Below are 23649 nucleotides of genomic sequence, written 5' to 3' on the forward strand. Positions count from 1 at the left end.
ATGAGTTGCAGCCTTTTGCATTCTGGCCTAAGAGAAAATATTGTTATTCTTCATTCCACGACTCAACGGCTTGGAACTCAAGTTGATAATCCAACTCCCATTAACCCTTCTGCACAACTCTGCTAGATTCTTATTCTATGAGTTAGAACCTCCACTTTTTTTGCATGCTTAACACCCTCTTAACGTCCATTTTACTGCTGAAATGAGGAATAACGCCCATATATCGCCCATTTAGCCACAAAATGGAAACTGACGGGCATTTTTGGGTAACTTAGCACCGAGCGTTACTTATCGAATGCCTTCTCAAAATCCAAATACACCTTATCCACACTGCTCGTTACATCCTCAAAGAACTCCAGCAAATTTGTTTGATTGAATTATGCTTTTCCAAATGTCCCGCTACTGCTTCCTTAATAATGGACTCTAGCATTTTCCCAACGACAGATGTTGGGCTAATTGGTCTATAGTTTCCTGCTTTTTGTCTGCCTCCTTTTTTAAATAGGGGCATTACATTTGCAGTTTTCCAATCTGCTGGGACCTCCCCAGAATCCAGGGAATTTTGGTAAATTACAACCAATGCATCCACTGTTTCTGCAGCCACTTCTTTTAAGACCCTAGGATGTAAGCCATCAGGTCCAGGGGACTTGTCCGCCTTTAGTCCCATTATTTTACCGAGTACTATTTCTTTAGTGATAGTGATTGTATTAAGTTCCTCCCTCCCTATAGCCCCTTGATTATCCACTATTGGGATGTTTTTAGTGGCTTCTACCGTGAAGACCAATACAAAATATTTGTTCAACGTCTCTGCCATTTCCCTGTTCTCCATTATTAATTCCCCAGTCTCATCCTCTAGCTATTTACTTTAGCTACTTTTTCCTTTTTATGTTCCTGTAGAAACTCTTACTATCTGTTTTTATATTTCGTGCTAGTTAATCTCATAATCTATCTTCCCTCTCTTGATCATTTTTTAGTCGTTCTTTGCTGGCTTTTAAAAGTTTCCCAATCCTCTGGCCTCCCACTAGTCTTGGCCACATTGTATGCCCTTTTTTTCAATTTGATACCATCCCTTATTTCCTTAGTTAGCCACGGATGGTTATCCCTTCTCTTACAGTCTTTCCTTCTCATTGGGATATATTTAAGTTGCGAGTTATAAAATATCTCCTTAAATGTCTGCCACTGCTCATCAACCATCCCATACTATAATCTATTTTCCCAGTCCACTTTAACCAATTCTGCCCTCATACCTTTGTAGTCTCCTTTATTTAAGCTTAGGACACTGGTTTGAGAACCAACTTTCTCATCCTCCAACTGAATTTGAAATTCAACCATGTTATAGTCACTCATAGTCTTATAGTCACTGTTAATATTCCTAGATAATAATTTGCTTTATTATTTTTCCTGCCAAAGTGGATAACCTCACACTGTCCCACATTATACTCCATCTGCCAAACTATTGCCCACTCACTGCCTGTCTATATGCCTTTGCAGATTTTTTGTGCCCTCCTCACAATTTGTTTTCTCATCTTTGTATCATCAGCAAACTTGGCTACATTACACTCGGTCCCTTTATCTAAGTCATTAATATAGATTGTAAATAGTTGAGGGCCCAGCACCGATCCCTGCGGCACCCCACTAGTCACTGTTTGCCAACCGGAAAATGACTCTGTTCTCTGTCAGTTAGCCAATCCTCTATCCATGCGAATATATTGCTCCCAACCCCGTGAACTCTTAACTTGACAGTAACCTTTTATGTGGGAAGGGCGAGACCATGGAGGAATTTGTAAACAAGGATGAGAATTTTTGGAAGCCAAAAGTAGGTCAGCGAGCACAGGGGTGATGAGTGCAAGTTAGGACACAGGCTTTCAGGCAGTGAGTTCCAGACCCCCACCACCCTCTGGGTTAAAAAAGTTCTCAACTCCCCTCTAATCCTTCCACCAATTACTGGAACTCAACTGCCATTTCTCTGCATTAATTTCACCCGACATCTCTCTGCTCGATCTGTCTGCGCCCGTTTACAGATTAAACAACTCGACACAGAGCGGCAGGGTCTGAATGCCTGAGCCCTGCTCCCAGCCCAGAGCTGGTTAGAAAGAGTTCATTGCTCGCTGCACTTTGAGCACAGTCCCTGGCAATCTCTCGGGGAGGGTTGGGAAGGGGCCCTCAAGCTATGGAGATCGGTGCATGGACCCAGCCTCCTCCCCCCGCCCCACAACCCCTGCCTGCAGCTTCCCCACCCGCTCACTTACCTGCCGCCGAACCCAGCCGGACCCCCAGCGCCAGAACTGCGCCCAGCGCAAGCAGCGTCCGCCCGCATTTGCCCCCCGCCATAGCGCTGCAACCGCTCAGGGAGACTGACAGCGCCGCTCCGATCCGCGGCCACCCAATATCTGGGCTTTAGGGGGCCTGGTGCAAACGGCAGATCTCCACCCTGGCGAACAGCCAGTGCCTTTGGAGACTCGACCTCACATGTGGAATTTAGAGACGGTTCCTGAAGCTATTGCACAAGAGGGGGTGGACACACACAAACTAAACGCCTTGCAATACGTATAAGGAAAGAGGATTGTCTTAAACGCTATCACAAATATTCCTTTTTGTTTTTTCCTCCCTCCCGCCCCTTTCCTTGCCTCTGTACTTGCTTAAAACCTATTGCGTGTCTGACTTTTTGCAGTTCTGATCCACTCAGTATTTCCAGCAATTTCTGTTTTTATTTCAGATCTCCAGCATCCACAGTAGTTTGCTTTTGTGTCGATGTTTTTAACTCCCTGCCAGACATCATATCATTCCAAAACAGTTACAACTACCACCGACCTTGGGTCCCACACACAGCTAGTTCCATTCTGTGCCCGATCCATACCGTTGGCTAATATCCAACTACCATTGTCCGCATACCAGACACGAGACTCCCAAAGCAAGCGTTCTACTCGGAACTCCTTCACGGCCCCAGATGGGCAGAGGAAACGTTACAAGGACACCCTTAAAGCCTCCTTGATAAAATGCAACATCCCCACCGACACCTGGGAGTCCCTGGCCAAAGTCCGCCCTAAGTGACGGAAGTGCATCCGGGAGGGCGCTGAGCACCTCGAGTCTCCTCGCCGAGAGCGTGCAGAAACCAAGCGCAGGCAGCGGAAGGAGCATGTGGCAAACCTGTCCCACCCTCCCCTTCCCTCAACCACTGTCTGTCCCACCTGTGACAGAGAATGTGGTTCTCGTATTGGACTGTTCAGGCACCTAAAGGACTCATTTTAAGAGTGGAAGCTGATATGTCCTTACTATACAGTATAAATGCACACGAGGCCCATACTTGAGAGAAGGTCACTCTGTGACCAGTTACCTTTATTACCAAGACCTCAAGTGATGACAGTGGGTGGAGCTTCCCCTTTTATACCTGAAAGTCCAGGTTAGGAGTGTCTCCCACAAGTTCACCCCCTTGTGGTCAATGTTCTCAAGGTGTACAACTTAGGTCAGATTATACATGGGTTACAATGATAGTTGAACACATGACATCTCCTCCCCCCCCAAAGTCTTATTGGGATCACAGGTTAAGTCTCTCTGGTGGTTTACGCTCCCTTGTAGAGCGCCTGAGTTGGGGCTCCAGTTGTTGGGCGCTGGCCTGAGTGTCTGCTGTTTGCGGTGCCTCAGGCCTGTCCGGACTGCCCACAGTGACTGGGCCCTCCTCTATTTGGTTCCGGTGTTCGGTCACCTGTGGTGGAGTAAACTCTATGTCGTGTTCTTCCTCTGCTTCTTCTATGGGGTTGCTGAACCTCCTTTTAGTTTGATTCACGTGTTTGCGGCAGATTTGTCCATTGGTAAGTTTAACTACCAAAACCCTATTCCCCTCTTTGGCAACCACAGTGCCTGCAAGCCATTTAGGCCCTGCAGCGTAATTAAGGACAAAAACAGGGTCATTGACATCAATACATCGCGCCCTCGCATTCCTGTCATGGTAGTCACATTGTGACTGACGCCTGCTCTCAACGATTTCTTTCATAGTGGGGTGCATAAGGGATAACCTGGGTTTGAGCGTCCTTTTCATTAGCAGCTCTGTGGGTGGAACCCCTGTGAGCGAGTGTGGTCGGGATCTGTAGGCCAACAGGAGGCGTGATAAGCGGCTTTGTAGGGAACCCCTTTAGATTCCCTGTTTGATTATCTGCACTGCTCGTTCCGCCTGGCCGTTTGAGGCCGGCTTGAACGGTGCCGTTCTAACATGGTTAATTCCATTGCCTGCCATGAAGTCCTGGAATTAAGTGCTTGTGAAGCACGGGCCATTGTCGCTGACCAAGATGTCCGGTAGACCGTGGGCAGCGAACATTGCCTGTAGACTTTCTACCGTGGCAGAGGATGTGCTTGAATTTAAAATGTCACACTCAATCCATTTGGAGTAGGCGTCTACTCCAACCAAAAACATTTTTCCCATGAAAGGATCTGCGTAGTCCACATGGATGCGTGACCATGGCTTGGTGGGCCATGGCCAGGGGCTAAGGGGGGCTTCCCTGGGCGCATTGCCTAGCTGAGCACACGTGTTGCACCTGCGAACACAAAGTTCCAGATCTGCGTCTATCCCTGGCCACCAAACGTGTGACCTGGTAATTGCCTTCAGCATGACAATGCCCGGGTGCTCATTGTGGAGTTCTCTGATGAACATCTCTCTGCCCATCTGGGGCATGACTACTCGGTTTCCCCACAGTAGGCAATCGGCCTGAATCAAGAGTTCATCCTTGCGCCTATGAAACGGTTTAAATTCCTCAGGGCATGCCCCGTACGTGGCAGCCCAGCCCCCAGGACACATTTCCTAACTAAAGACAGTAGCGGGTCTTTATTTGTCCAGACTTTAATCTGACGGGCTGTCACGGGTGAGCCTTCGCTTTCAAAAGCTTCAACAGCCATGACCATCTCAGCATCATGCTCGGTTGCCCCTTCAGTGGTGGCTATTGGGAGCCTGCTGAGTACATCGGCGCAGTTTTCAGTGCCCGGTCTGTGCCGAATTGTATAGTCATAGGCGGCTAACGTGAGTGCCCACCTCTGTATGCAGGCCAATGCCTTCGCATTTATGGCATTGTCGTCGGCCAAATGGGACGTTGGGGGTTTGTGATCTGTCTCCAGCTCTAATTTCCTGCCAAACAGATACGGGTGCATTTTTTTTACTGCATATACACATGCTAGCGCTTCCTTTTCTACCATCCCGTAGCCCCTTTCTGCCTGGGACAGACTTCTGGAGGCATAATCTACCGGCTGTAACTGACCATTGGCATTCACATGCTGCAACACACACCCGACCCCATAGGACGGCACATTGCACGTTAAAACAAGTTTCTTACACGGGTCATATAACGTTAACATTTTGTTGGAGCATAACAAATTGTGTGCTCAATCAAAAGCCCTTTCCTGGCTGTCCCCCCCAGACCCATTCGCGACCTTTGCGTAGGAGCACGTGTAGCGGCTCTAACAGCGTGCTCAATTTGGGAAGAAAGTTACCAAAATAGTTCAGGAGCCCCAGGAACGAACGCAGCTCCGTCGTGTTACGGGGTCTGGGTGCTCTCTGGATCGCTTCTGTTTTGGACGCAGTGGGTCTGATCCCGCCTGCTGCTACTCTCCTCCCCAGGAATTCTACCTCTGGAGCTAAGAAGACGCACTTTGCCTTTTTCAGTCGCAGCCCTACCCGGTCCAGTCTGCGTAGCGCCTCCCCCAGGTTGTGGAGGTGTTCTTCAGTATCGCGACCCGTGATGAGGATGTCGTCCTGAAAAACCACCGTCCTTGGAATCGACTTGAGGAGGCTTTCCATATTTCACTGAATGATCGCGGCGGCCGAACGAATCCCAAACGGACATCTGTTCTACTCAAACAATCCCTTGTGTGTCGTGATGGTGGTCAGCTTCTTCGACTCACTCGCCAGCTCCTGGGTCATGTAAGCTGAGGTCAGGTCCAATTTTGAAAAAAGTTTGCCACCGGACAGCGTCGCAAAGAAGTCCTCCGCTCTCGGTAGCGGGTACTGGTCTTGGAGTGACACCCGATTGATGGTGGCCTTGTAATCACCACATATCCTGACCGACCTATCCGCCTTGAGCACCGGCACAATCGGGCTCGCCCAGTCACTGAATTCGACTGGCGAGGTGATGCCTTCCCTCAGCAGGAGGTCCAATTCGCATTCTATCTTTTCCCACATCACGTACGGCACCGCTCTGATCTTGTGGTGTACTGGCCTGGCGTCCGGGTTTATGTGGATCACTACCTTGGCCCCCATGAAAGTGCCGATGCCGGGTTGAAATAATGAGTCAAATTTGTCCAGGACCTGTGAGCATGATACTCGCTCCACAGAAGAAATTGCATTGACATCGCCCCATTTCCAGTTCATGACAGCAAGCCAGCTCCTCCCCAGTAGTGCGGGACCGTCCCCCGGGATAATCCAGAGTGGCAACCTGTTCTCCGAATCTTTGTGTGTCATGACTACCGTGGCGCTGCTTAGCATCAGAATGATCTCCTTTGTATATGTCCGTAGCTGTGCGTCATTCGGCAATAACTTTGGCCTCCTGGCCTTGGACACCCACAACTTGTCAAACTGTTTGATACTCATCAGGGACTGGCTGGCCCCCGTGTCTAGCTCCATTAGTACTGGGATGCCATTGAGGAGCACTTCCATCATTATCGGTGGCGTCCTGGTGTATGAACTGTATATGTGCTCCACATGAACTCGCTGAACTTCAGCTTCCAGCGATTTCCCCCAGTATTCATTTGGCCTCGTAGGGCTTACATTGGGCCCGTCCTCCTCGTACATCAACCTGGCTGCAGGCTTCCTGCACATACGCCCCAAGTGACCGCTGATGTTGTAGTTTCTGCAGGTATATTGCTGATACTTGCAAGCTCTGGCTGGGTGTTTGCCTCCACACCTCTACAATGAGCTGGAGGCCCCATTGTTGGAAACAAAAGGTCCATTACCAGTCGATCGTCTCTGACTGTCTCTGTGACTGTCCTTAAGTGCACCATTAACAGGTGTTGATGGCCCCATTACTGGCCGCATTGTCCATTGCGATGGCATGAATCGCCGTTCAGCTAGCCCTTGTCTCTGTTGAATTCCCCCTTTGGGTTTGACTACATGCTGGGGCATGTCCGATTGCCCTTGTCTGCCTAGAGAACTGTGTGCCACGTTAACAATGTTGACTCCCTGGTCGTTTGCCGCATTTGAGCCAAGATTTTTGTCATATATCATTCTGGTCTCTTCCTCCCCTGAGATAAATGTCTGGGCTATCAGAGCCGCCGCTTCCAAGGTCAAGTCTTTGGTATCAATCAGTTTCCTGAAAACCCCAGCGTGCCCGATGCCTCAATAAAATAATCTCGCAGCATCTCCGCTCTGCATGCATCTGGGAACTCGCCAGTCGCTGGTGATCTGCCACGAAGTCTGGAACGTTTTGCACTTCTTGCCGCCGGTGCGTGTAAAACCGGTGTCTCGCCATGTGCATGCTGCTCGCCGGCTTAAGGTGTTCCCCGATCTTCGAATGTCTTGTCTGCCGGTTCTCTGGCGCTAGAAGGTCCTTTATCAGGGAGTACATTCTGGATCCACAAACCGTCAGGAGATGAGCCCTGCGTTTGTCGGCCGAATCCTGTCCCAACCCTTCCTTAGTGACAAAACTTTGCTGTAGTCTCTCAATAAAGTCGTCCCAATCATCACCAACACAGTACCTCTCTTCTGGGCTGTTAGTGGCCATGCTCGCGTGGTTTAAATCCCAGTTTCTCGTCGCCAATGATATGTCCTTACTATACAGTATAAATGCACACGAGGCCCATACTTGAGAGAAGGTCACTCTGTGACCAGTTACCTTTATTACCAAGACCTCAAGTGATGAAGGTGGGTGGAGCTTCCCCTTTTATACCTGAAAGTCCAGGTTAGGAGTATCTCCCACAAGTTCGCCCCTTGTGGTCAATGTTCTCAAGGTGTACAACTTAGGTCAGCTTATACATGGGTTAGGGAGTGAGGAGCTAAATTAAAAAGTAGGACCTCAAAAGTAGTAATCTCAGGATTGCTACCAGTGCCACGTGCTAGTCAGAGTAGGAATCGCAGGATAGCTCAGATGAATACGTAGCTTGAGCAGTGGTGCAGCAGGGAGGGATTCAAATTCCTGGGGCATTGGAACCGGTTCTGGGGGAGGTGGGACCAGTACAAACTGGACGGTCTGCACCTGGGCAGGACCGGAGCCAATGTCCTAGGGGGAGTGTTTGCTAGTGCTGTTGGGAAGGAGTTAAACTATTATGGCAGGGGGATGGGAACCTATGCAGGGAGGCAGAGGGAAATAAAAGGGAGACAGAGGCAAAAGATAGAAAGGAGAATAGTAACAGTGGAGGGCAGGGAATCCCAAGGCAAAAAACAAAACGGGCCACATTACAGCAACATTCTAAAGGGGCAAGGTGTCTTAAAAAGACAAGCCTGAAGGCTCTGTGCCTCAATGCGAGGAGTATTCGGAATAAGGTGGACAAATTAACTGCGCAGATAACAGTTAACGGATATAATGTAATTGCCATCACGGAGACATGGCTCCAGGGTGACCAAGGCTGGGAACTCAACATCCAGGGGTATTCAACATTTAGGAAGGATAGACAGAAAGGAAAAGGAGGCGGGGTGGCGTTGCTGGTTAAAGAGGAAATTAATGCAATAGTAAGGAAGGACATTGGCTTGGATGATGTGGAATCGGTATGGGTGGAGCTGCGGAAAACCAAAGGGACAGAAAACGCTAGTGGGAGTTGTGTACAGACCACCAAACAGTAGTAGTGAGGTTGGGGACGGCATCAAACAAGAAATGAGGGATGTGCACAATAAAGGTACAGCAGTTATCATGGGCGACTTTAATTTACATATAGATTGGGCTAACCAAACTGGAAGCAATGCGGTGGAAGAGGATTTCCTGGAGTGTATTCGGGATGGTTTTCGAGACCAATATGTCGAGGAACCAACTAGAGAGCTGGCCATCCTAGACTGGGTGATGTGTAATGAGAAGGGACTAATTAGCAATCTTGTTGTGTGAGGTCCCTTGCGGTAGAGTGACCATAATATGGTAGAATTTTTTATTAAGATGGAGAGTGACACAGTTAATCCAGATACTAGGGTCCTAAACTTAAGGAAAGCTAACTTCAACGACATGAGGTGCGAATTGGCTAGAATAGACTAGCAAATGATACTTAAAGGGTTGACAGTGGATAGGCAATGGCAAACATTTAAAGATCACATGAATGAACTTCAACAGTTGTACATCCCTGTCTGGAGTAAAAATAAAACAGGGAAGGTGGCTCAACCGTGGCTAACAAGGGAAATTAGGGATTGTGTTAAATATAAGGAAGAGGCATATAAATTGGCCAGAAAAAGCAGCAAACCTGGGGACTGGGAGAAATTTAGAATTCAGCAGAGGAGGACAAAGGGTTTAATTAGGAGGGGGAAAATAGAGTACGAGAGGAAGCTTGCCGGGAACATGAAAGCTGACTGCAAAAGCTTCTATAGATATGTGAAGAGAAAAAGATTAGTCAAGATAAATGTAGGTCCCTTGCAGTCAGACTCAGGTGAATTAATAATGGGGAACAAAGAAATAGCAGACCAATTGAACAAATACTTTGGTTCTGTCTTCACGAAGGAAGACACAAATGACCTTCCGGAGGTATTAGGGGACCGAGGGTCTAGTGATAAGGAGGAACTGAAGGATATCCTTAGTAGGCGGGAAATTGTGTAGGGGAAATTGATAGGATTGAAGGCCGACAAATCCCCGGGGCCTGATTGTCTGCATCCCAGAGTACTTCAGGAAGTGGCCCTAGAAATAGTGGTTGCATTGGTGATCATTTTCCAACAGTTTATTGATTCTGAATCAGTTCCTATGGACTGGAGGGTAGCTAATGTAACACCACTTTTTAAAAAAGGAGGGAAAGAGAAAACGGGTAATTATAGATCGGTTAGCCTGACATCAGTAGTGGGGAAAATGTTAGAATCAATTATTAAGGATGAAATAGCATTTGGAAAGCAGTGACAGGATCGGTCCAAGTCAGCATGGATTTGTGAAAGGGAAATCATGCATGACAAATCTTCTGGAATTTTTTGAGGATGTAACTAGTAGAGCGGACAAGGGAGAAGCAGTGGATGTGGTGTATTTGAACTTTCAAAAGGCCTTTGACAAGGTCCCACATAAGAGATTGGTGTGTAAAATCAAAGCACATGGTATTGGGGGTAATGTACTGGCGTGGATAGAGAATTGGTTGGCAGACAGGAAGCAGAGAGTCAGGTAAATGGGTCCTTTTCGGAATGGGAGGCAGTGACTAGTGGAGTGCCGCAGGGATCAGTGCTGGGACCCCAGCTCTTTACAATAAACATTAATGATTTAGATGCAGGAATTGAGTGTAATATCTCCAAGTTTGCAGATGACACTAAACTGGGTGGTGGTGTGAGCTGTGAGGAGGATGCTAAGAGGCTGCAGGGTGATTTGGATAGGTTAGGTGAGTGGGCAAATGCATGGCAATTGCAGTGTAATGTGGATAAATGTGAGGTTATCCACTTTGGTGGCAAAAACACGAAGGCAGAATATTATCTGAATGGTGGCAGATTAGGAAAAGAGGAGGTTCACCAGTCATTGAAAGTTGGCATGCAGGTACAGAAGGCGGTGAAGAAGGCAAATGACATGTTGGCCTTCATAGCTAGGGGTTTTGAGTCTAGGAGCAGGGAGGTCTTACTGCAATTGTACAGGGCCTTGGTGAGGCCTCACCTGAAATATTGTGTTCAGTTTTGGTCTCCTAATCTGAGGAAGGACGTTCTTGCTATTGAGGGAGTGCAGCGAAGATTCACCAGACTGATTCCTAGAATGGCTGGATTGACATATGAGGAGCGACTGGATCAACTGGGCCTTTATACACTGGAGTTTAGAAAGATGAGCGGGGATCTCATAGAAACGTATAAGATTCTGACGGGACGGGACAGGTTAGATGCGGGATGAATGTTACCGATGTTGGGGAAGTCCAGAACCAGGGGACACAGTCTTAGGATAAGGGGTAGGCCATTTAGGACTGAGATGAGGAGAAATTTCTTCACTCAGAGAGTTGTTAACCTGTGGAATTCCCTGCCGCAGAGAGTCGTTGATGCCAGTTCATTGGATATATTCAAGAGGGAGTTAGATATGGCCCTTTTGGCTAAAGGGATCAAGGGGTATGGACAGAAAGCAGGAAAGGGATACTGAGGGAATGATCAGCCATGATCTTATTGAATGGTGGAGCAGGCTCGAAGGGCCGAATGGCCTACTCCTGCACCTATTTTCTATGTTTCTATGTTTCTATTTGTCCCCGCGAGCCTGCTCAGGCATTCAATAAGATCATGGCTGATCTTCTACCGCAACTCCACTTTCCCGCCCGATCCCCATATCCCTGGATTCCCTTAATATCCAAAATCTATCGATGTCTGTCTTGAATATAGTAGAAGACTGAGCCTCAACAGGCCTCTTGAGACAGAGAATTCCAAAGATTCACCACCCTCTGAGTGGAGAAATTTCTCCTCATCTCAGTCCTAAATGGCCGACCCCTTATTCTGTGACTCCTGGTTCTAGACTCCACAGCCAGGGGAAACATGAAGGAAATTTGTCTGTAAGTGAATTTAAAAGGATGGAGGATGATAAAAGGGGAGTGAAACAATGGGGAAGATTCGGGGGAGGGGGTGGGTGGGGACAGAACTCCTGAAGACCTTTGGAAAGGCTCAAAAATGCATCTCAAGCCAATCGCAGCCTTGGCCGAGGTACAAAGGGGTCCAGGAGAGAAACAACTTAAATCAGTATTGAAGGGGTAGGGGCCCCATGTGCAGGATTGAGGCTGTGCTGGCTCCTGACTATACCAGACCAGCAGGTGTCCTTACACCACTCCCCCTCTGGCTCTCTGCTGACCCAGGCAAAGGAAAGAACTTGCATTCATATAGCGCCGTTTACAACCTCAGGATGTCTTATACCACTTTACAGCTGACAATGTACCCGTTGAAATGTAGTCACTGTTGTAATGTAGGAAACGCAGCATCAAATTTGCACACAGCAAGCTCCCACAAACAACAATGTGATAATGACCAGTTTTAGTGACGTTGATTGAGGGATAAATATTGGCCAGGAAACTAGGGAGAACTCCCATCGGACCGCTCACATAAAAGATCCCACGGCACTAGTCGAAGAAGAGCAGGGGAGTTCTCCCTGGTGTCCTGGCTGTTATGCTCATAATAAATGGTGAAACTGAGTACTGTGTACAATGAGCAAGTGTGACCTTAGCTCCTTTAATGCGACTCCAGAGTACAGGTACCACGTGGGTGGCCTGCTTATATACTGTGCTCCCAAGGGATGCTAGGATCCCTTGGGACTCCAACAGGTAGGCCCTCTGGTGATAGTGTAATACAGGTTACAAGGGGTTAAATACATAACATCACTCCCCCGTGAAGTCAACAGTACACTTATTTACAGGGTGAGACGATCTGGGGCTTTACGCTCCCTTGTCGATCGTCTCGGTACAAATGCAGGTGTGGGTGAATTGGTTGGTTCTTCACTGGGCTATTGGGCAGCCGGCCTTGCCGGGCTGCTGGGGATGGTGAGTTCGGCTTCGTGGTCAACTATGATGTCAGTTGCCACTTGTGTGTGTGTTGGAGGGTCAAAGTTGGTGGTGCCTGCTTCGGGTTGTTCGTAGCTGTTGGTGAACCACAATTTGATTTGGTCCAAATGTTTTCTGTACGTTTGTCCATTGGTCAATTTGACCTGAAACATCCTATTCCCTTCTTTGGCTGTGACCGTGCCAGCGAGCCATTTGGGACCATTTCCATAATTGAGCACAAACACAGGATCATTGATCTCAATATCGCGTGACAAATTTGCGCGATCATGGTACACACTGTGTTAATGCCGCCTGCCCTCCATGTGATCATGGAGATCAGGGTGGACCAGAGAGAGCCTTGTTTTGCGCCCTTTTCATGAGCAACTTGGCTGGGGAAACCCCGGTGAGTGAGTGGGGTCTGGTGCAGTAGCTGAGCAGCACTCGGGACAGCCGGGTCTGCAGGGAGCCTTCCGACTCACGTTTCAAGCTTTGCTTGATGGTCTGAACTGCCCGTTCTGCCTGGCCGTTGGATGCGGGCTTGAACGGAGCAGATGTGACGTGTTTGATCCCGTTGCGGGTCATGAATTCCTTGAATTCAGCACTGGTGAAGCACGGCCCATTGTCGCTGACTAGGACATTAGGCAAGCCATGCGTGGCAAACATGGCTCGTAGGCTTTCAATAATGGCCGTGGATGTGCTTACAGACATTATCGCGCATTCAATCCATTTTGAGTAAGCGTCCACGACAACCAAAAACATTTTGCCAAGAAATGGGCCCGCATAGTCCACATGGATCATGGACCACGGTTTGGAGGGCCACGACCACAAACTTAGCGGTGCCTCTCTGGGTGCATTGCTCAGTTGAGAGCAAGTGTTGCACTGGAGCATGCATGACTCTAAATCTGAGTCGATGCCGGGCCACCACACGTGGGATCTGGCTCTGGCTTTCATCATTACTATGCCCGGGTGGGTGCTGTGCAGCTCACAAATGAGTGGATCCCTGCCTTGGGCAAGACCACGCGATTGCCCCACAACAGACAGTCCGCCTGGGGGTTGGAGAGGCGGGAGTTCCGGCGGTAGAGCGTGGAGAGGCCTATAAAGGCCGGTGAGACCAGGAGCTCGGGTAGTCGGGGAGGCAGGAGTTCCGGCGGTAGAGCGTGGAGAGGCCTATAAAGGCCGGTGAGACCGGGAGCTCGGGTAGTCGGGGAGGCAGGAGTTCCGGCGGTAGAGCGTGGAGAGGCCTATAAAGGCCAGTGAGACCGGGAGCTCGGGTAGTCGGGGAGGCAGGAGTTCCGGCGGTAGAGCGTGGAGAGGCCTATAAAGGCCAGTGAGACCGGGAGCTCGGGTAGTCGGGGAGGCAGGAGTTCCGGCGGTAGAGCGTGGAGAGGCCTATAAAGGCCAGTGAGACCGGGAGCTCGGGTAGTCGGAGAGGCAGGAGTTCCGGCGGTAGAGCGTGGAGAGGCCTATAAAGGCCAGTGAGACCAGGAGCTCGGGTAGTCGGGGAGGCCCAGCCGGTGCAGCTGCAGCAGGGACAAAAGGCAAAAAAGAAGTAGAAAGAAATCGAAAGGTGATGTCACAGCCAAGGGGGTAAGTGATTGGCTGATGATTGGTAAGTAGCTTTTCTTTTTCTTTTCTATTTCAGGAAGTAACATTTAGCATTGTTGTTGCCAAATTAAGTTAATCTAGGGGTTAAGTCATGGCAGGAGAGCTCGGTAACGTGTTATGCTCCTCCTGTACCATGTGGGAAATCAGGGACGACTCCAGTGTCCCCGACGACTACGTGTGCGGGAAGTGTATCCGCCTCCAGCTCCTGACGGACCGCGTTGCAGAACTGGAGCTGCGGGTGGATTCACTCTGGAGCATCCACGATGCTGAGAATGATGTGAATAGCACATTTAGTGAGTAAAGGGTCCACAGCCAGATAGGGAATGGAAGACCAACAGGAAGAGCAGTGCAAGGAAGGTAGTGCAGGGGTCCCCTGCGGTCATCCCCCTGCAAAACAGATACACCACTTTGGGTACTGTTGAGGGGGATGACTCATCAGGGGAGGGCAGCAGCAGCCAGGTTAATGGCACCGTGGCTGGCTCTGCTGTGTTTCTGTCAAACAACGTGTGGCCATCCACGGGCACAATCCACAGCGGGAGTTCGTGTACTGCTCCTTCATAGGAGACTTTGACTTCTGCACTGCCAATTACAGGGATTTGTTCCTTGGTGTAAGTCCTTAGTTTGGTGTGAATGGGGCTGAGCTTGGGCCTATGCCTTTTTGCCCCACTGCCTGTCGAAGGCCTTTTTACTCATTATGGACTGACTCGCACCCATGTCCAGTTCCATAGACACTGGAATTCCATTCAGTTCAACTTTCAACATTATTGGTGGACATTTCGTGGTGAATGTGTGTACCCCGTACACTTCTGCCTCCTTGGTACGAGTCTCCAATTCAGCCTGATCCCCAGTGGATCGATTTTCCTCTGCAACGTGGCGGTTTGCAGGATTTGCAGCTCACCTGCACATTCGCTGGAGATGTCCCATTGTTCTGCAACCATTGCACGCACAGTGCTTGAAGCGGCATTGATGGGGCCGATGATCACCTCCACAGCGCCAACAAGGTGTTCACTGCCTCGCATTAACAATTGATGGCGGACTCTGGGTCATCTGAGGTCGGGCAGCATCAGCCGGCGTGTACATACTGCCGTGTACATTTCTGCCCGAAAACGACGTTACTTTATGCACAGTACTGGCCGGAACTTCTTTACTCTGTGAAATCTGCTTGGTGTTGTCGCTGGTGGACAGAAATGTCTGGGCGATCGTTATGGCTTTACTCAGATTTGGCGTTTCTACAGTCAACAGTTTGCGAAGGATTGTCTCATGTCCAATGCCCAGTACAAAAAAGTCTCTAAGCATTTGTTCTGGGAATCCCTCAAATTCACAATGTCCTGTGAGGCGCCTTAGTTCGGCGACATAGCTCGCCACCTCCTGGCCCTCCGATCGTTGACATGTGTAGAACTGATATCTCGCTTTCCTTAGGATTTAGGTGCTCCCGGACCAGTGTACACAAATTTTCGTAGAATTTCTCTGTTGGTTTTGCCGGAGCTAGGAGATTCTTCATGAGGCCATAGGTTGTTGCCCCACAGACGGTGAGGAGGATCGCCCTTCGTTTGGCAGCGTTCTCATCCCCTTCCAGCTCGTTGGCCACAAAGTATTGGTCGAGTCTCTCCATGAAGGCCTCCCAATTGACCCCTTCTGAGAACTTCTCCAGGATACCAACTGTTCTTTGCATTTTCACGCGGTTGTTCGTTACCTCGTCGCCAATTATTACGCTCATAACAAAGGATGAAACTGAGTACTGTGTACAATGAGTAAGTGTGACCTTAGCTCCTTTAATGCAACTCCAGAGTGCAGATACCTCGTGGGTGGCCTGCTTATATATTGTGCTAGGATCCCTTGGGACTCCAACAGGTAGGCCCTCTGGTGATGGTGTAATACAGGTTGCAAGGGGCTAAATACATAACACTGGCCAATATTTGTCCTTCAACCATCATCACTAAAAGGAAATAAATTATCTAATTTCTTTAGAATCACAGAATGATACAGCACAGAAGGAGGCCATTTGGCCCATCAGGCCTGTGCCGTGAAAGACGCTACAAAAATAGAAGCTATTTCTTTTCAAAACCTGAAATGGTATTCTAATTGCAGTTTAAGCAATGATAGTACACATTTACTAATCCTTTTTTGTATTTGAAGCCCCTATTTATAAAACCTACAATCCCACATCTTAATTTTAGTGTTAGTATCAGCTGTGGCTCAGTGGGTAGCACTCTCATCTCTGAGTCAGAAGGTTGTTGGTTCAAGTCCCACTCCAGGGACTTGAGCATAATAAACTAGGCTGACACTCCCAGTGCAGTGCTGAGGGAGTGCTGCGCTGTCGGAGGTGACATCTTCAGATGAGACGTTAAAACGAGGCTCCGTCTACTCTCTCAAGTGGTCATAAAAGATCCCATGGCACTATATCGAAGAAGAGAAGGGAAGTTTTCCCCTGTGTTGTGGGGCCAATATTTATCCCTCAATCAACATCACCAAAACAGATTATCACATTGCTGTTTCTAAGAGCTTTCTTTGCACAGATTGGCTGACCCATTTCCTACATTACAACACTTCAAAAATCTACTTCACTGGCTGCAAAGTGCTTTCAGATGTTCTGAAGTGCAGGAATCACAGAATGATACAGCGCAGAAGGAGGCCATTTGGCCCATCAGGCCTGTGCCGTGAAAGACGCTATTTCTTTTCAAAACTTGACACAATATTCTAACTGCAGGTTAAACAATGGTTAGTACAGGTTTACCAATCCCTCTTTGTACTTGAAGCCCCCATTTATAAAACCTAAAATCCCATATCATAAGTTTATGACAGGATCAACTTTGAAAGAGTTTTCAAGGGTTTAGTTACAAAGAGTGATTACATAAATTAGGGTTGTACTCCTTGGAATTTAGAAGATTAAGGGGTGATTTGATGAAGTTTTCAGGATATTAAGGGGAACAGATAGGATAGGCAGCGAAAACGTTACAAGGACACCCTCAAAGCCTCCCTGGTAAAGTGCAAAATCCCCACTGACACCTGGGAGACTCTGGCCAAAGATCGACCTAAGTGGAGGAAGTCCATCCAGGAGGGCGTTGAGCTCTTCAAGTCTCAACGTAAAGAGCGTGAAGAGGTCAAGAGCAGGCAGCGGAAGGAGCGTGCGGCAAACCAGCCCCACCCACCCCTTCCCTCGACGAATGTCTGTCCCATCTATAACAGGGTCTGTGGCTCTCGTATTGACTGTTCAGCCATCAAAGAACTCACTTTGGGAGTGGAAGCAAGTCTTCCTCGATTCCGAGGGACTGCTATGATGATGATTTCTGCTGGTTGGGGAGACTCGGACTAAGGGGCAAAGTCTGAAAATCAGGCTTTTCAGGAAGCGCTTCTACACACAAAGGCTGATAGAAGTTTGGAACTCTCTTCCACAAATGGCAATTGATGTTAGATCAATTATTAGTTTTAAATGGGAGATTGGTAGATTTTTTTGTTAACCAAAGGCATTAAGTAATATGGGCCAAAGGCAAGTATACAGAGTTAGGTCACAGGTTGGCCGTGATTGCAATAAATGGCGGAACAGGCTCGAGGGGCTGAATGGGCTTCTCCTGTTCCTATGAGTCCAAATCTCCAAGTCTCTCCGCTCATCCGCTTTTAATTAATAGCTTTCAAAAGGGAGCTGGATATGTACCTGAAGAAAAATCATTTGCAGGGCTATGGGGAAAGGGCGGGGGAGTGGGACTGGCGGAAATGCTCTTGCAGAGAGCCGGCACGGGCTCATAGAACGGTTACAGCACAGAAGGAGGCCATTCGGCCCATTGAGCCCGTGCTGGCTCTCTGCAAGTGAAATTCAGCAAGTCTCCATCATCACAGGCAGTCCCTCGGAATCGAGGAAGACTTGCTTCCACTCTAAAAGTGAGTTCTCAGGTGACTGAACAGTCCAATACGGGAATTACAGTCTCTGTCACAGGTGGGACAGACAGTGGTTGAGGAAAGGGGAGGGTGGGACTGGTTTGCCGCACGCTCCTTCTGCTGCCTGCGCTTGTTTTCTGCACGCTCTCGGCGACGAGACTCGAGGTGCTCAGCGCCCTCCCGGATGCACTTCCTCCACTTAGGGTGGTCTTTGGCCAGGGACTCCCAGGTGTCGGTGGGGATGTTGCATTTTATCAGGGAGGCTTTGAGGGTGTCCTTGTAACGTTTCCTCTGCCCACCTTTGGCTCGTTTGCCGTGTCAAAGTTCCGAGTAGAGCGCTTGCTTTGGGAGTCTCGTGTCAGTCATGCGAACAATGTGGCCTGCCCAGCGGAGCTGATCGAGTGTGGTCAGTGCTTCGATGCTGGGGATGTTGGCCTGATCAAGGAATCATACAGCACAGGAGGAGGCTTATCGGCCCATAGTGCCTGTGCCAGCTCTGTGACAGAGCGATCCAATCAGTCCCACTCCCCGCTCTTTCCCCACAGCCCTTCAAATTTACCCCCTTCAAGTATTTATCCAATTCCCTTTTGAAAGTTACTATTGAATCTGCTCCCACCGCCCTTTCAGGCAGCGTGTTCCCGATCACAACAACTCACTGAGTAATTTTTTCTATGTCTCCTCTGGTTCTTTTGCTATTCGCCTTAAATGTGTGTCCTCTGGTTACCGACCCTACTGCCACTGGAAACGGTTTCTCCTTATTTATTCTATCAACCCGTCATAATTTTGAACATCTCTATTAAATCTCCTCTTAACCTTCTCTGCTCCAAGGAGAACAGCCCCAGCTTCTCCAGCCTCTCCTCTGCATTCTCTCTAAGGACATGAATCCTTCCTGGAGGAGCACTGCCCAAAATTGGCCACAATATACCAACTGGGGCCTCACCAGTGTTTTATAAAGAGTTAACATTTCAACAGAACTGGAAGAGGTTTGAGGTGTAACACGTTTTAAGCAACGGCAGGGGCAGGGAAAGGGGGGTGGGGAGGGAAGAACAAAGGGGAAGGTAGGGTTAGGGTTAAGGTTAAATGATAAAAAGGCAAGACAAAAGTGGGTTCATAGAATCATAGATTCATAGAAATTTACAGCGCTGAAGGAGGCCATTCGGCCCATCGAGTCCACGCCGGCCAACAAAGAGCTATCCAGTCTAATCCCATTTTCCAGCTCTTGGTCCGTAGCCCTGCAGGTTACGGCACTTCAAGTGCACATCCAAGTACTTTTTAAATGTGGTGAGGGTTTCTGCCTCTACCAGGCAGTGAGTTCCAGACCCCCACCACCCTCTGGGTGACAAAATTTCTCCTCAAATCTCCTCTAAACCTTCTACCAATTACTTCAAATATATGCATCTTTTTCTCCACATATCTATAGAAGCTTTTGCAATCAGTTTTTATGTTCCCTGCAAGCTTCCTCTCATACTCTATTTTCCCCCTCCTAATTAGATCCTTTGTTCTCCTCTGCTGAATTCTAAATTTTTCCCAGCCCTCAGGTTTGCTGCTTTTTCTGGCCAATTTATATGCCTCTTCCTTGGATTTAACATTATTCTTAATTTCCCTTGTTAGCCATGGTTGAGCTACCTTCCCCTTTTTATTTTTACTCCAGACAGGGATGTACAATTGTTGAAGTTCATCCATGTAATCTATAAATGTCTGCCATTGCCTATCCACTGTCAACCCTTTAAGTATCATTTGCCAGTCTATCCTAGCCAATGCACGCCTCATACCATCGAAGTTACCTTTCCTTAAGTTCAGGACCCTAGTCTCTGAATTAACACTGTCACTCTCCACCTTAATAAAGAATTCTACCATGTTATGGTCACTCTTCTCCAAGGGGCCTCGCACAACAAGATTGCTAATTAGTCCTCTCTCGTTACACAACACCCAGTCTAGGATGGCCAGCGCTCGAGTTGGTTCCTCAACATATTGGTCTAGAAAGCCATCCCTAATACACTCCAGGAAATCCTCCTCCACCGCATTGCTACCAGCTTGGTTAGCCCAATCTATATGGGGTGCCGCAGGGCTCAGTGCTGGGTCCCCAGCTATGTACAATGTACATCAATGATTTAGATGAAGGAATTGAATGTAATATCTCCAAGTTTGCAGATGACACTAAGCTGGATGGCGGTGTGAGCTGTGAGGAGGATGCTAAGAGGTTGCAGGATGACTTGGAAAGGTTAGGTAAATGCATGGCAGATACAGTATAATGTGGATAAATGTGAGGTTATCCACTTTGGTGGCAAAAACAGGAAGACAGAATATTATCTGAATGGTGTCAGATTAGGAAAAGAGGAGGTGCAACGAGACCTGAGTGTCATGGTACATCAGTCATTGAAGTTTGGCATACAGGTACAGCAGGTGGTGAAGAAGGCAAATGGCATGTTGGCCTTCATAGCTAGAAGATTTAAGTATACGAGCAGGGAGGTCTTACTGCAGTTGTACAGAGCCTTGGTGAGGCCGCACCTGGAATATTGTGTTCAGTTTTGGTCTCCTAATCTGAGGAAGGACATTCTTGCTATTGAGGGAGTACAGCGAAGGTTCACCAGACTGATTCCCGGGATGGTAGGACTGACATATGAGGAGAGACTGGATCAATTGGGCTTGTATCCACTGGAATTTAGAAGAATGAGAAGGGATCTCATAGAAACATCTAAAATTCTGACGGGATTGGACAGGTTAGAGGCAGGAAGAATGTTCCCATTGCTGGGGAGTTCCAGAACCAGGGGTCACAGTATTAGAATAAGGGATAAGCCATTTAGGTCCGAGATGAGGAGAAACTTCTTTACTCAGAGAGTGGTTAACCTGTGAAATTCTCTACCGCAGAAAGTTGTTGTGGCCAGTTCGTTATATATATTCAAAAGGGAGTTAGATATGGCCCTTACGGACAAAGGGATCAAGGGGTACGGAGAGAATGCAGGAAAGGGGTACTGAGGTTGAATGATCAGCCATGACCTTATTGAATGGCGGTGCAGGCTCGAAGGGCCGAATGGCCTGCTCCTGCACCTAATTTCTATGTTTCTATGGCTCCTGGTTGTTGACCCCTCTGTTGAGGGAAATATATCCTTCCTATCCACCCTATCCAGGCCTCTCATAATTTTATACGCGTCAATAAGGTCTCCCCTCAGCCTCCTCTGTTCCAAAGAAAACGGACCCAGCCTATCCAATCTGTCCTCAAGCAAAAATTTCCCAATCCTGCTAACATCCTCTTAAGTATCCTCAGTAGTCTCGCTAATGCAATCACATCTTTCCTGTAATGCGGCGACCAGAACTGCACGCAGTACTCCAGCTGCGGCTTAACCAGTGTTTTATACAATTCAAACATAACCTCCTTGCTCTTGTATTCTACGCCTCAGCTAATAAATGCAAGCATTCGGTATGCCTTCTTAACCACCTTATCTACCTGGCCTGCTGCTTTCAGGGATCTGTGGACCTGCACTCCAAGGTCCCTTTGTTCCTCTATACTTCTGTGTCGTACCATTTAATGTGTATTCCCTTACCTTTTTAGCCCTCTCCAAATGCATTACCTCACACTTCTCTGGATTGAATTCCATTTGCCACTGTTCTGCCCACCTGACCAGTACATTGATATCTTCCTGCAGTCTACAGCTTCCTTCTTCATTATCAACCACACAGCCAATTTTTGTATCAACTGCAAACTTCTTAATCAAGTCTAGATCATTGATATATACCAAAAAAGCAAGGTACCCAGCACTGAGCCCTGCGGAACCCCACTGGATACAAAGCCTTCCAGTCACAAAGACACCCATCAACCATTACCCTTTGCTTCCTGCCTTTGGGCCAATTTTGGATCCAACTTGCCACTTTGCCTGAGGATCCCATGGGCTTTTACTTTCGTGACCAGTCTGCCTTGTGGGAATTTATCAAAAGCTTTGCTAAAGTCCATATACACTACATCGTATGCACTGCCCTCTGTCGAAATCTCGACCTCCGATAAATGACTCAGACACCTTCAGCTCCAGCGGAAGTTTCTTTAATTTACTTGCTAACAAGGAAAAGGTCACACTCAGTCAATGGCTAAGTGAACACCTCCGCAATGGTACAGTTTCACGAGATAGTTATACAGTAAAACCCAAGTTCTGGCCTCTCCCTGCGTATTGGCTCTGTCTCGCAGTCAGTGAATACAGATAAAGAGTTAATTACTACATCCTTGTCCTGACATGGTTTCCAGATATTTTCTTTTGTCAGGGTTATTAGTTGGCCAGCCGGCCATCACTCGATGAGAGTGTGATAATGAGCTATTACCTGCCTTGCATTGTGTCAGGATTGTCCAGTTTCCTGGTCAGTTATCTTTTTGCATCAAATGGATGAGGTCTGTACAAGAGATAATGGTTGGTGGTTTGAGTACTTCGAAAAGGGTGGGGTGGAGTGGAACTGGTGTCGTATAGACAATAGGAGAGCACCATGGGGGGTACTTGTCTCAGCAGGACTTGTCTCCTAGCTGTCTGGTGGCTATCAGCCATTTCAAGCCAGGATTAGCTGTTTATGCAAACCGACTGCTTGTTGCCGAAATTCCTGGAAGGACCAGGACTCCATTTTGTTTTATATTAAAAAGGGCACAAAAATACCGTGTGGTACAGCTTAAATAAAAATACATTTCCACATTCCCCCATTTTGTCCTTCACAAGGACAACTTAATCCATTCTGATCTTGTAGTCTCTCTATTTCCATTTCCACACAAGAGCCTTCAGCAGTTGTTGCTACCATAACTCTAGCCGTGGTCTCGGTAGGTAACATAGTTTTTCCCACCCTGGCACAGCAACACTTAACCAAGACAAGTAATAGATACAGGGCGAAGACTATCAGCAGGAATATGATCAAACCCTGTCCCACAGATTTCCCAAGGGATCGCAACCATCCCGATGCCCAACCCCACAAGGTGATACCGTCCTGGCCAACTGTCTGTTTATACTCTATTACCTTGTTCCTAATATATTCAATTAGACTGCCGATTTCTTCTGATTTATCCGGGATACACGTACAGCATTCTCCACCTATTAATGCACATGTCCCTCCTTCCTTGGCTAGGAGATAATCTAAGGCCATACGATTTTGGAGAGCCACTGTTCGAATAGCTACCATTTCATCATTTACCCCTTCAAAGGCTTGGGAAGTTGCGTTGGCTACTGATTCGACTAAGTTAGCCAGTTCCCGTAACTGCCATTCGGTCGATGCTATTCCATAGGGTAGCACCATTACCTTGAATGTTCCGTTTAGCCATGTCAAATCCCGTTTAAACCTATGACTTCCATAGGCATCCCTTAAGAGTCTTTATTGATCTGATAAAGGGTACCACATATCCTAAGTAACAGGACCCTGTCCAGTTGGCTGGTAACCATGGGTAGGCTTTCTGGCCACAAATAAAGTAGGTGCAATTATAAGACGTCAGCTCCTGGTCCTTTCACGCCATCCATACTCGAGTGGTCTCACCTTCCCACCCTTCACCTGGGGCTTTGTTATGAACCATTGTCCAGCCAACGGTTGCTATCTTTCTCCCATCAGTGGGATTAGTTGTGGCTTGCCATTTAGTCATTTGGGAAC

The 23649-nt window shown here is 48.0% G+C and overlaps 1 protein-coding gene across 1 annotated transcript in view; it reads right to left on the reverse strand.

The window, feature by feature from the left end:
• The window catches only part of LOC139278373 (fatty acyl-CoA hydrolase precursor, medium chain-like), a 39519-nt gene extending 37058 nt beyond the window's left edge, over positions 1-2461 (reverse strand). The window contains 1 exon segment of the mRNA XM_070897048.1: positions 2247-2461. Coding sequence (XP_070753149.1) covers positions 2247-2328 — 82 coding nt within the window. The 5' untranslated portion in view covers positions 2329-2461.
• Between the last annotated feature and the right edge of the window lie 21188 nt (positions 2462-23649).

The sequence above is a fragment of the Pristiophorus japonicus genome, chromosome 13 (genome assembly GCF_044704955.1).
Source record: "Pristiophorus japonicus isolate sPriJap1 chromosome 13, sPriJap1.hap1, whole genome shotgun sequence".
NCBI lineage: Eukaryota > Metazoa > Chordata > Chondrichthyes > Pristiophoridae > Pristiophorus > Pristiophorus japonicus.